The 10,997-nt window shown below is 59.9% G+C and overlaps 1 protein-coding gene across 1 annotated transcript in view; it reads right to left on the bottom strand.

Annotated features, from left to right (window-relative positions):
* CD81 (CD81 molecule) overlaps positions 1 to 5,662 on the bottom strand; it is a 22,007-nt gene extending 16,345 nt beyond the window's left edge. Inside the window, exon 1 of the mRNA XM_021685612.2 lies at positions 5,646 to 5,662. Within this exon, the coding sequence (XP_021541287.2) occupies positions 5,646 to 5,662 (17 nt within the window). The remainder of the gene's footprint in view (positions 1 to 5,645) is intronic.
* Between the last annotated feature and the right edge of the window lie 5,335 nt (positions 5,663 to 10,997).

Here is a 10,997-nt window from a genome sequence, read left to right as displayed (position 1 = left end):
CGGGAGGCCGGGCCGGGTCGCTCTAGGTTGACCGCCGCCGCTGCGGGCTCGCTCTCTGGTCGCGCGCGCGCCCCCGCCGCCTGTTATAGGGCGCCGAGGCCCCGCCCACCGGCCCCGCCCCGGCCCCGCCTCCCGCCGCCCAAGCGCGCCGCTCCTCCCCCTCTGGAGCACGCGCTCGGTCGGGGGCCAGACGGGGTGCCCCCCAACCCGCGGGCCTGAGCCCGCACGGGGGGGGGAGGGGGGACGGGCCTGCGGCCAGGGGCGCCCTGGGAAGACCCTCCCCTTCTCTCGTCCTCCCTCAGGTGCTTTGGATAGTCCCAGGAGGCTCCCTGGAGGAGGTGACACACCAGCGATGGTGTAGCCAAAAGTGCCCCCCGGATGGGGACCCTGGGTGGGTGATGAGGCCGACAGTCAGCCGGCCTGGCCTGAAGACCCTGGAACGCAATTCCAGGCCCCCAAGCCCTTGTCCCACGGTAAGGGGGAGTTGATGAGCACTGTTAGAGGTGTCTGTGTTTGGAAAGGTCCCTGAGAGGGTGACTCTAGACCAGTATTAAATGTCTGGGAGCCCCGAGCCACCTGTAGGACAAGCTCCAAATACTGTGTACTTCGTGCCAACCCTGGTGATGCCAGTACCCCATGGAGGCCAGCCCCGCAGCGAGACCAGGTTCCTGAAGGTGTGGGGGCCAGGCCCTGCTGCCCTCCCCCCTGGCTGATGAGGACCCGGGGAGGGGACCCATCAAGTGGGGTGCTTCTCCCCAGGTGACACACGGATGAAGAACTGGAAATGTTCTGTGTCTGCGTGACCCTAGCGCAAATGACTGGAGACCCCTTGACAGGTGGCCAGCACCCTGACCCACCGGGACCTGGATGTATCACTGTACCTCGCTGCCATGTGAATACCCTGGGTGGCCAGCTGCTTCAGGGTGGCCAGAGCGGCTTTCTCCTCTCTCTGCGCTCCTACTTGTGTAGTTTTCTTGCTGGTTAATTTAAAAATCTGTTCTGGGGGCGCTTGGCTGGCTCAGTCGGTAGAGCGTGCGACTCTGGATCTCGGGATCGTGAGTTCAAGCCCCGTGTTGGGTGTGGAGCTTACTTTAAAAAAATGATGATATAGATAAGATATAATAAAAAATCAAATCAAAATCCATTCTGGCTTCCTGTTTGTGTAAGAGCTCCAAGCACGTGTTTGTACATAGTGTAATGTTTGTGCACGTTGAGGGGTCATTGTAATAAAAGTGGCTTAAGTCCTCATGTGGTGTCCGCCAGGATCCTGTTTGCTGAAAAGCAGGCAGAAGAGGCCTCCGGGGTGACGGGATGCTTGTCTCCATGTCCTGGGCACCCTGCTCTCCCATCAGCTGCCTGCCAAAGCTGTGGGCTGAATCCTCAGAGAAAGGCCTTCCCTGGGCCTTCTGGGAATGGGAGCAGAGGGGGACCATGAGCCCACCCTCAGGGAGCAAGGTAGGGGGCAGAACCTCCCACGCTGTGCCTTGGTGCACTGGCCCCAAAACAGGTCAAGTCCGGCCAGCTTGTTCTGAAGATCAGGCAAGCATCAGCAGGTTAGCAGGTCCCGCCTGTGTGCCAGGCGCTCTCCCAGGTGCTGGCGGCAGGAGCTGGGCAGCCAGGACCCCTTCCCTCAAGGACCTTAGAACAGATGGCACCCCACAACCATCATGTCAATGCTGAGAAGGGAGAGAATTCCCAGGATAATTTAAGGGTAGTATCAGATGGGGCACTCTTCCAGCACTGGGCACTTGGAGGAGTCCACGGTGGACCCAGGCCCTGAAGACTGAGAAGGAGCCAGCCAGTCCTGCAAGGTGTTGGGGAGGAGCATTCCGGGCAAAGCAGGGACACATTTGGAGGAAAAGAAAGGGAGCCAGGGGATGGGAGCAGAAAGGGGGAAGAGAGCTAGGTGCTTACATTGGGCCAGGCTGTGGGGTCAGGAGCCAGCACTCAGGTCTGAAGCCTGAATGGAACTGTGTTAGATCTGAGTGCGTGGGGAGATCGGAGGGTCTCTGCACAGGCCTGGTTCCTGCGTCGAATGGGGACACAGATGTCAGCTGGCTGCCTCGGCCCCACAGCGGAGCCGGCACCAACAGCACCTGGGGCTCACTGGGAAAGTGGGCCACGAGGGTGTGTGGGGCCACCTCTGGCTGCCTAGCACAGATGGGCTCTGCCCCGGGTCCACTTCCGAAGTGCCCTGCCCAGTGGCCCCCCACCAGTTGACCTTGCGAGGACAACAGGGGACCCGCCAGCCGTGTTTCAGGGTCCTCCAGAGACACAGCAGGAGGAGACAGAAGGAGGCTCAGGTTACAGACTGGCGCAGGTGCTCAGGAAGCCCGGGATGCCCCACCGTCTGCCACCTGCAAGCCGGGGACCCAGGAGGGCTGGTGGGGTGATTCAGCAGAGCCTGAAGCCCTGGGAGCCAGGGAGCCGGCGGTGTAAGTCCCAGTCCGAGGGCCGGAGAAGGTGAGATGGGACGTCCCGGCTCGAGGGGTGAGGCAGGAGCAGGGGGAGAAGTCCTACCTCCTCCACCTTCTGGTCTACCCAGGCCTCAAGTGGACTGGGTGAGGCCCACCCGCACCGGGGGGGGGGGGCATCTACTGGCTGAGTCCACCCACTCCAGGTCAGGTCGTCCAGAGACGCCCTCCCAGAGACGCCCCTGGAAACAACGTCCCGTCTGGGCACCCCGCGGCCAGTCCCCATGACACGCCACACTGAACATCACAGGCAGTGGTGACATGACCCAGGTTGGAGCGATGGGGGCAGGTGGGCGTCCAAAGGGGCGTCCCAGGCTTGCCTGTGCCTGGGACGGGGAGAGCCCTGTCCTGAGAGGGGCTGGTTGTCCCGAGGGCCGGTGGGGCTGGTGGTGCGATGGCCATAGGGTGGGCACCCTGGCAAGAAGAGTCGGCCTTCACCGCCCCCCTGGGTCTGGCTCCGAGTCTTCCGTGCAACTTCATGCTGGTTCCTCGGTTTCCCCGTCTGTGGCAGTGCGGCTCCCAGTGTTCTCGGGTGGGTGACACGGGAGGACGCGCCCAGGCACGTGGGGCAGGGCCTGGCCTGGGGGAGGCAGAAGGGCTCTGCCTCCCTCAGGCTTGCTGGACCAAGAGGCAGGCACAGCGGTGGGGGCCCGAGCTCACGGCTCCCGCGGAGCACACATTCTCGTGGGGGGTCGCTGAACCCCGCCCCTGCCCCTTGGCCTCCTGTGGGAATCGATGAGGACCTCCCCAACAAAACCAACGGGCTTCATGCAGAGTGCGCTACACTGTCCCTGCATCTGCAGAGACTGGAGGGCCGGCCCGGAGCTGAGCAGCTTTGTAGTTAAAAAGAAAGAGAAGAAAAGAAAGTTTAAAAAACAAAACACAGCAGCATGCTGACAACTGAAGTAGCGACAAACTGTCCAGAAGTGCAGTCATGGAGACGGTCCCACCTTAATGGCTGCAAACAGAACGACATACCCAGTAGCAAATTCAGCAAAAGAAGTGTAACAGTTGCACGCTGGAAATTACAAAACACCCTGGAAAGAAATTGAAAAAGGTCTAACTGTGTGGACGGATATCCAGGGTTCTCAGATCAGAAGACTCCGTGCTGTGGCCGTGCCCCAGCTCCCCGGATTCACCCACGGCCTCCACGCCATCGCTGTCAGAACCCCGGCGGGCTTTTCACGAGCTCATCCTAGAGTCCACAGGGGACCGCCCGGGCCTCAGAGGGGCCCAAACAACCTCAAAGAAGTACAAAGTTGCTGGACTTGTGCAAAGCTGTGGTCGTTGGGACAGCGTGGTGCCAGGTGTGAAGCCAGACCCAGGATCCCTGGAGCACGCTCGAGAGCCCAGCAACACACCCCACTTTCCTGGTCGGTTGGTTTCAGCGGGGGCCCTGAGACGAATCAGCAAGAGAGAAAGAACAGTCCTTTCAACCCACAGTGCTGGGACAGCTGGGTGTATGTTCACACGCCACAGAGCCGAGGGGCCCCACCCCTTGCCATGCCCAAAGATCAACTCAAAATGAGCTCAGATGGGTCACGGTCCCCAGTGTAGGACCTGACTGTTAGATAATAGTTCTTTACCTCTGACACTGAAAGCACAAGCAAAATAAGAAAAAACACCCAAGTTAGACCCGGCCAAAATTGAAAACCTTGGCGCGTCCAAGGATATCACGGAGGATGTGGAAAGACAACCCACAAGATGGGAGAAAAAATTTGCATATCATAGATCTGGTAATAGACGAGGATCTAGGACATGAGAAGAGCTCTTAACAATGCCCCCCCCCCATAACCCAACTTAAAAAATGGACAAAGGATCTGAATCAACATTTTTTCAGCGAAGACATAGATCGCCACTAAGCACACGGGGAGATGCTCAGCATCACTGGTCGCCAGGGAGATGCCCAGGAGAGCTGCGGTGGGGTATGCCTTCACGCCCACCTGGACGGCCACCAGAAAGGCCACCATAAAAGAGACAGAGGGGAGCGCGGGTAGTGAGGGTATGGAGAAGTGGGCCTGGCTGGCTGGCAGGGAGAGAGATAGCAACAGTTCCTCCAGACGCTAAACTTAGAGTCACCGTGTGACCTGGCAGTTCCCCTCAGATGCTTCCAAGAGAAACAGAAACCTACACAGCCGAAGGCGGGAAGCATCCGAGGGCCCACTGGCGGGTGAGTGGACGTTAGACCGGTGGCGATGGTTGCACAACGCCGTGGATGTGCTAAAAAAAAACAAAACCAAAACCCAAAAACCACTGAACTGTACACTTTATCTTGTAATTCTTTTTAAAGATTAAAAAAAATTTTTTTAAGTAATGTCTATACCCACCGTGGGGTTCAAACTCACGACCCCAAGACCCAGAGTCGCGTGCTCCACCAACTGATCTGGCCAGGTGCCCCAAACTATATATACACTTTACATGAGTGAATTTTATGGTATGTGGATTCTATCTCTGTAAGGCTGAAAATGGGGAAGTTTCAAGTGGGTTCTGATTGGAGGCTGTGGCCTGGGGGAGATGGAGGTGGCCAGCCAAGAGTGGAGCTTCCCGTGTGCTTGATTTGGAAGGCATATTTGGCTTTGTCTGGTGGCTGCAAAATAGGGAAATCGGGGCAGAAACAAAGACGGTCCAGGTCAGGTGGATGGAGAATGGGAAGTTTGGTTGAAGGAGGGTCTTGCTGAGCTCTGAAGCTTGTTTGGGCTCAGGAATGCCCACGCTGGGACAATCGGGATTGGGGCTGGGGACGCCCAGGCCCCAGAGGTCCTGTTTGGTGGATGCAGCAGGCCGAGGGGAATCAGACAGACACAGGGAGAAAGGAGTGTGAAGGGGAAGGCAGAGATCAGGGTGATGCTTCTACCAGCCCAGGAACCCCAAAGATGGCCAGCAACCCGCCAGCAGCAGGGGGAGGCGCCTGGACCAGATTCTCCCTCACCCACACCTGGGTCTTGGACTCCCAGCCTTGAGACTTCGAGAAAATAAAGGTCCACTGTCTATACCCGCTGGTCCGTGCTACTAGGTTATGGCTGCCCCAAGAGATTCAGGTGAGACTCAGGGTTCCACGGACAGCACCGTGTGGTGCTGGCCAGTCTGAAAGGGCCTGGCCACAGTGCTTCCCGAAGTCCTCTGTGGCACCCTGGGGGTGGTCCTGGGGGAGGAGCTGGGGCCTCCGCTCACCGTTCCACAGGCTGCATGGCCACGGGCCCACTGCCGCCCCTCCTGCCACATTGGACGTCGAGTCCCTGGGTCTGGGCAGTTGCAGGTGGGTCCTGTGCTGGTCGATCCAACACCCTGTAAGCCCTCATCAAGGCGGGTGGGATGAGCTTCCGTGCTCGGGGAAGACCAGCCTGGCCTGTGCGTCCGTTCCACCGAAGACGCACGGCTGCCTCTTGCAGGTGGAGGTCTCTGAAGGGACCGGCTGGCCTCCAGAGGGATGGTGTCATAGCGGGCACCCGGCAGTGGCCTGGGGGGCAAGCTTGATGGGAGGGCCTGCCTCGTCTATCGCCAAGGCTGCTCTGCTCAGGGGCCCAGGGGGCCGCATCTGAGTGGCCGAGGTCAGAGCCCATTCTGTGTATTGGTTGCCCATGCCTCACTTGCTGGACACGGACTCGTGCTCCTAAGACCCCTGCCTGTCATGGCCGCCCCTATAGGTCCGCCCGTGTGCCTCCTCCCCAGGGCTGGGGGAAACGTCCAGGACGCCTTCTTGACGGGGGAGGAACAGAACCTATTCGGGAGATGCCTGGCCCCGAACCACATCTGGAGGCCATGCCATCTGCTCGGGCAGAGACCCAGGGCCGCCCCAGCAGCTGCGAGTTGCGTGCGACTCAGGTGAGTTTTGTGCTGGTCAGGGTTCTGCAGAGAATCAGGACCAGTGGGATAAATACACAGAGAGAGCGATGGATTAGAGGGAATTGGCGCCTGTGGTCATGGAGGCTGCCAGGTCCCAAGGTGGGCGATCTGAAGGCCTGAGCACTGGGAGCGCCCACCGAGTACGTTTCAGTCCACGTCCGGAGATGGGAGACCATGAGCCGGGCAGAGACGGGACAGAGAGCAAGCCTGCCCTTCCCCCCCAATTCTTTGCCCCTGGGGACCCAGGGAGGCCTGGCCCACCCTTCCACAGGTCCATCTTCCCCGGAGACAGCGCCCACACGTGGAATAACCCGACCCCAATGACCTCGTTTTACCCGAATCACCTCTAAAGAACCTGTCTCCAAACATGGGCAGGCTCTGAGGTGCTGGGGGTCAGGACTTCCACATATGAATTTGGGGCGCACGGTTCAGCCAGTAACAAGGTGGTTGCTCTCAGCCTCCCCAGCAAACATCTTTGGCCTCTTGTGATGGGAGCTGGAGCAGGACCCTCCTGGCTGCCCGTGGGTCTCGCCCCAAGACAGCCGCGTCTCCCTGACTGGGTCAGAGCTCTCTGCCGGTCACGGAGCCCCGGGCTCTCGGGCTTGCTGCTCCTGGGACAGCACCCCGTCCTTGCTTCTAAGGGTCAGCTGCCGGCCTCTGCTGGCTCGGGCACCACCATCCCGACTGCCCTCAGAGTCCAGCTCCGAAGGGGCACCTCCTGCCCTCGGCCTGGCCTCCAGCGACTGGCCTCCACGTGGTTCTCAGCGGCGCAGGTCACCAGCATCTTCTTCCTTGCCTCGGCAAGTGGGGTGTCTTCTGGGGCTGCCCATAAAACACAGACAGCTGGTGGGGTTTCTGGCCGTGTCGGCTACAGAGTGGCCTTCAGAGATACCCGGATTCTAGTCCCTGGGGCCTGGGAATGTCCCCTTTGATGGCCAAGGAGGCTTTGCAGGTGTGATTAAGGACTCTGAGCTGGGGCGATCTGGCCCGGCGTCAGCACGAGGCCCACGAGGGAGGCAGAGGGAGAGTTAGCAGAGAAGGTGATGGGAGAACCGTCTAGCAAGGACTTAGCAGTGTTCCAGGAGCCTCACAAGGGGCTTAAACCCTGCATCTCAGGGGAGAGCTCAGACACTAACACACGTATCCAACTGAATATTCTTTCCCCATGAGGGAGCAGACTCGGGCTTGGACTCCGACAGACACCCCCAGCTTCTGTGGCTTCCTCCCTGTCAGCGGGGAACTGAATGCTGTGTTCCTGCAGGGGGAGGTCGAGTGGAACCCACACCGTTACGGGGACAGAAGCCTCGTGCGAGGTTTAACTGTGTGTGTCCGCCTGACCGGCCGCGAAGGGCCAGACATTTGGACAAACATTAATCTGGGTGTGTCTGTGAGGGTGTTTCTGGATGAGATTAACATTAGGATGCATAGATTGAGTAGAACATTGGCCTCCCTAGCGTGGGTGGGCCTTACCCAATCAGTGGACGGCCTGGCTAGCACAAAAAGGCTGAGTGCAGGGCTCTCCTCCTGCTTGCCCGTGTGAGCCAGCGCATGAGTCTTTTCCTGCCTTCAGACACATGCAGACATGTTGGTCTTTGCTGGGTCTCCAGCCTCTGGGCTTGTAAACCAGCACGCACGGCCTCGGCTCTCCAGGGCCCCCGGCTTGCCGACTGCAGATCTCGGGACGTCTCAGGCTCTGTCGCCGCATGAGCCCATCCCTTGCAACAAACCTCCGCTATGGCTTCTGCTTCTCCGGAGAACGCTGATGGAAATGCTGTGCCCTTGGAATCCTTCCAGGAGCCTGCCCTCAGCACGGGAGCTGGTGCCAAGGGGCCGCATCCAAGGAGACCGGCCCGTGCTCCGCTTCCTGGACCCAGTCTCCGTGTCCTCCCTGGGGACAAGCCACTCCACGCCACCCGGCCTCCGTCCAGTGACTTCCCTCCACTCCACTCCACTTCCCTCCACTGTAGGTGAGCCCACAGCCTCCCCTTGGGCCTCGTCAGCCTCACAACGGCCTCGCTTCTGAGACTGCAAACGCCAAGCTGGCAGCATGCCCCGTCCTTCCAGGTGGCCCCACGCTCACGACACGCACCCGCCTCCTTGCGGGCAGTCTGCTGCTCGCCCGGGCTTCCAGGGCTCGAGCTCTGTGGCCTCATGGGAGTGGACCAGCTCTTGGTCACCTTCCAACTGTCTTTGGGAACATGTGCCCTCCAGGGTCACCTTGAAAGAAGCAAGGAGCTTACCTCACTTCCCCCGCTTGCCATTGGTTGGAAGTCAGTCATGTGACCGGCCTTTGCATTCATGGGGCCACATACCCAGACCTGCCTTCTGGAGGAAGAGAGGCGTGGAGCAGGGCTGAGTGCCCCCCAAGGCCGCCAAGACCTGCTGACAGTGGCCAACTCCCCACCATGGGAATGAGCCCGTCCAAGACCAGTCAAGCTGAGCCCAATCATGTGAGCTGCAAAGCTTACCGTTGTGCCCGCGGAGGTCTGGTGGGTATTCATTAATTTAAGCGTTTTTTTAATGGCAGCTCCCTGCTGCAGAGACCCTATTTCTGTAGTCGTCAGGATAGACCAGGTTATGTTGTGGTAACAAATAACCCCGAAGCCTAAACCGGGGGTGACATCAGCTTGGCAGCCAGGCCGCTTGCAGTGACCCCCAGTGGCAGAGGCTGGGACGGCGGGGGGGGGATTGTGTGACGCTGGCGGGATTCCCCGAGAGCCGTTCGAGGTAACTCGGCAGGACAAGAAAGAGACGGGCTCAAGGAGGAAGGCCCCGTTTGCGTGCAGAAATGACAGCAAACGTGGAGACATATCCAGAAATTCAGAACTTTGCAAGGTTGGAAAGCCAGCTGCCTCCAGAGCCGGAATTTTAAAAGCTTTTTTTTTTCTTTTTTTTTAAAGATTTTATTTATTTATTTGACAGAGAGAGCAAGAGAGCACAAGCAGGGGGAACAGTAGAGAGAGAGGGAGAAGCAGGCTCCCCACTGAGCAGGAAGCCTGATGCGGGGCTCGACCCCAGGACCTGGGATCATGACCTGAGCCGAAGGCAGACACTTCACCGACTGAGCCACCCAGGCGCCCCTAAAAGCTTTTTGAGGCAATGCCGCGCCCGAGTTGGGGCAGGCGAGGCAAAGATCCGAAGACGGGTAAGGCCTGTCTGGGAGAGCCCCTGGCGGCTGCCATCCACGTGGCAGACACGAGAGCAAATAAACCCCAACATTCCCCTGGCTCTGCTAAGCCACGCGTGGCACAGTCTGGCTCCGTCCTGAGCTACGCCCAGGGGACATGAGGCCTCCAGGGTCGCCATGCGAGGGGAAGGGAGCACTGGGGGACGGGGCAGGGGCTCTGGAGGGGCCACTCCTGCCCATGTGCCCCTGGCCAGGGAGAGACAGCAGACTGGGCACATCGCCTTGTCCCGTCTCCCTTGTGCCACACGCTCGAGACCACACCAGCCCGATGGCGTCCGACCTGCCTCCGCTCTTGGACCACGTGGCACCATGACGCACCACACGCCGCTTCTGTGGCCGCTTCTGTGGTTCTGATACAGTGGCCCCTCACCTTCAGGCAGCTGGACATTTGGCTTCCTCTGCGTGGAATGTCCTGCCGTCCAACATACACACGCACACACCCGTACGCACGCCCACGCACGCCCACGTGCATGTGTCCACGCGTGCCTCCTCGCTCGCTTCCCTTGCAGCTTGGAGCTTGTCTCTCTGTGGAGATTCTGGGCATCAGACGCCGGGGAGGAGCCACACCGCAGGCTGTCTGACTGCGCGCTATCCCCATCCAGCTTTTACGAAGAACGCAAAATGGAATACCTGGCGGGAAACGAGGAGATTGGGAAACGCGGACCTCCTACCAAGAGAAGGCCGTGGACGCTTCCAGAAGCACGCGGGCAGACATGCTAAGGACACTCAGCCAAGTCTAACACTCATGGGAAGCGCAAGCAGCTGAAATAACGGACTGGGGGACGTGGGTTTGCCTTGTCCTAAGCAATGGAAATACTCATTCTGTCCAAAATAAAAGTTTTTGGAAATCTTGTTTAGAAAGTAGTAGCCCACACGTTCGTTTAAACAATAGCGGGGCTGAGGAGCTCGCCCACAGGCTGGGCCGGGACCGCAGCCCCCACCCTGGCTCCCGCCCCGCCTTCCCCGTCCCTGGTGCTGCCCGGCTGTCGCCCCGCACCCCGGAGGTCTCCCTCCCTCACCGGCCGCTGCCACTGCCCCACGTGGGGCTCCGGGCTATTTTTGTCCGGTGGGCAGATGAGGGCCCAGCTGGGTAAACAGAGCAAGGGTCTGCCTGTGGCCAAGGTCAGGGTGCACCTTGGGGAGGCCCTGTCCCCCTCCATGGAAGGTTCTGAGGACCCACCCTTGCAGGGGCTGTAAAGGGTCCGTCAGGCTGGGCTGCAGGGATGGGACCTGAGTGGGCCTGGCAGGCGGGGAGGGCGAGGCTCCCCCCCCAGAGCCCAGAGGCTCTGACACCCCGATATTTCACGGCCCCACGGTGCCCAGGGGGACCCCAGCAGTGCCAGGGCTGAGGCCAGAGCGGAGGCGGTAGCTAGCAGATCTCGGGGCTCGGCCTCTAATCAGCCGGTAGCTGCTCTTGGGCTGACACCTAGCCTCTCAGAGTCTCCCAGCTCCTCCTTTGGCATTTTTTGAGTTTGGATCCTTATAGCCCTGGG

Source organism: Neomonachus schauinslandi, chromosome 11, assembly GCF_002201575.2.
Source record: "Neomonachus schauinslandi chromosome 11, ASM220157v2, whole genome shotgun sequence".
Classification (NCBI taxonomy): domain Eukaryota; kingdom Metazoa; phylum Chordata; class Mammalia; order Carnivora; family Phocidae; genus Neomonachus; species Neomonachus schauinslandi.
The sequence above is the reverse complement of the archived record's forward strand: the minus strand, read 5'-3'. Positions and strand labels throughout refer to the sequence as shown.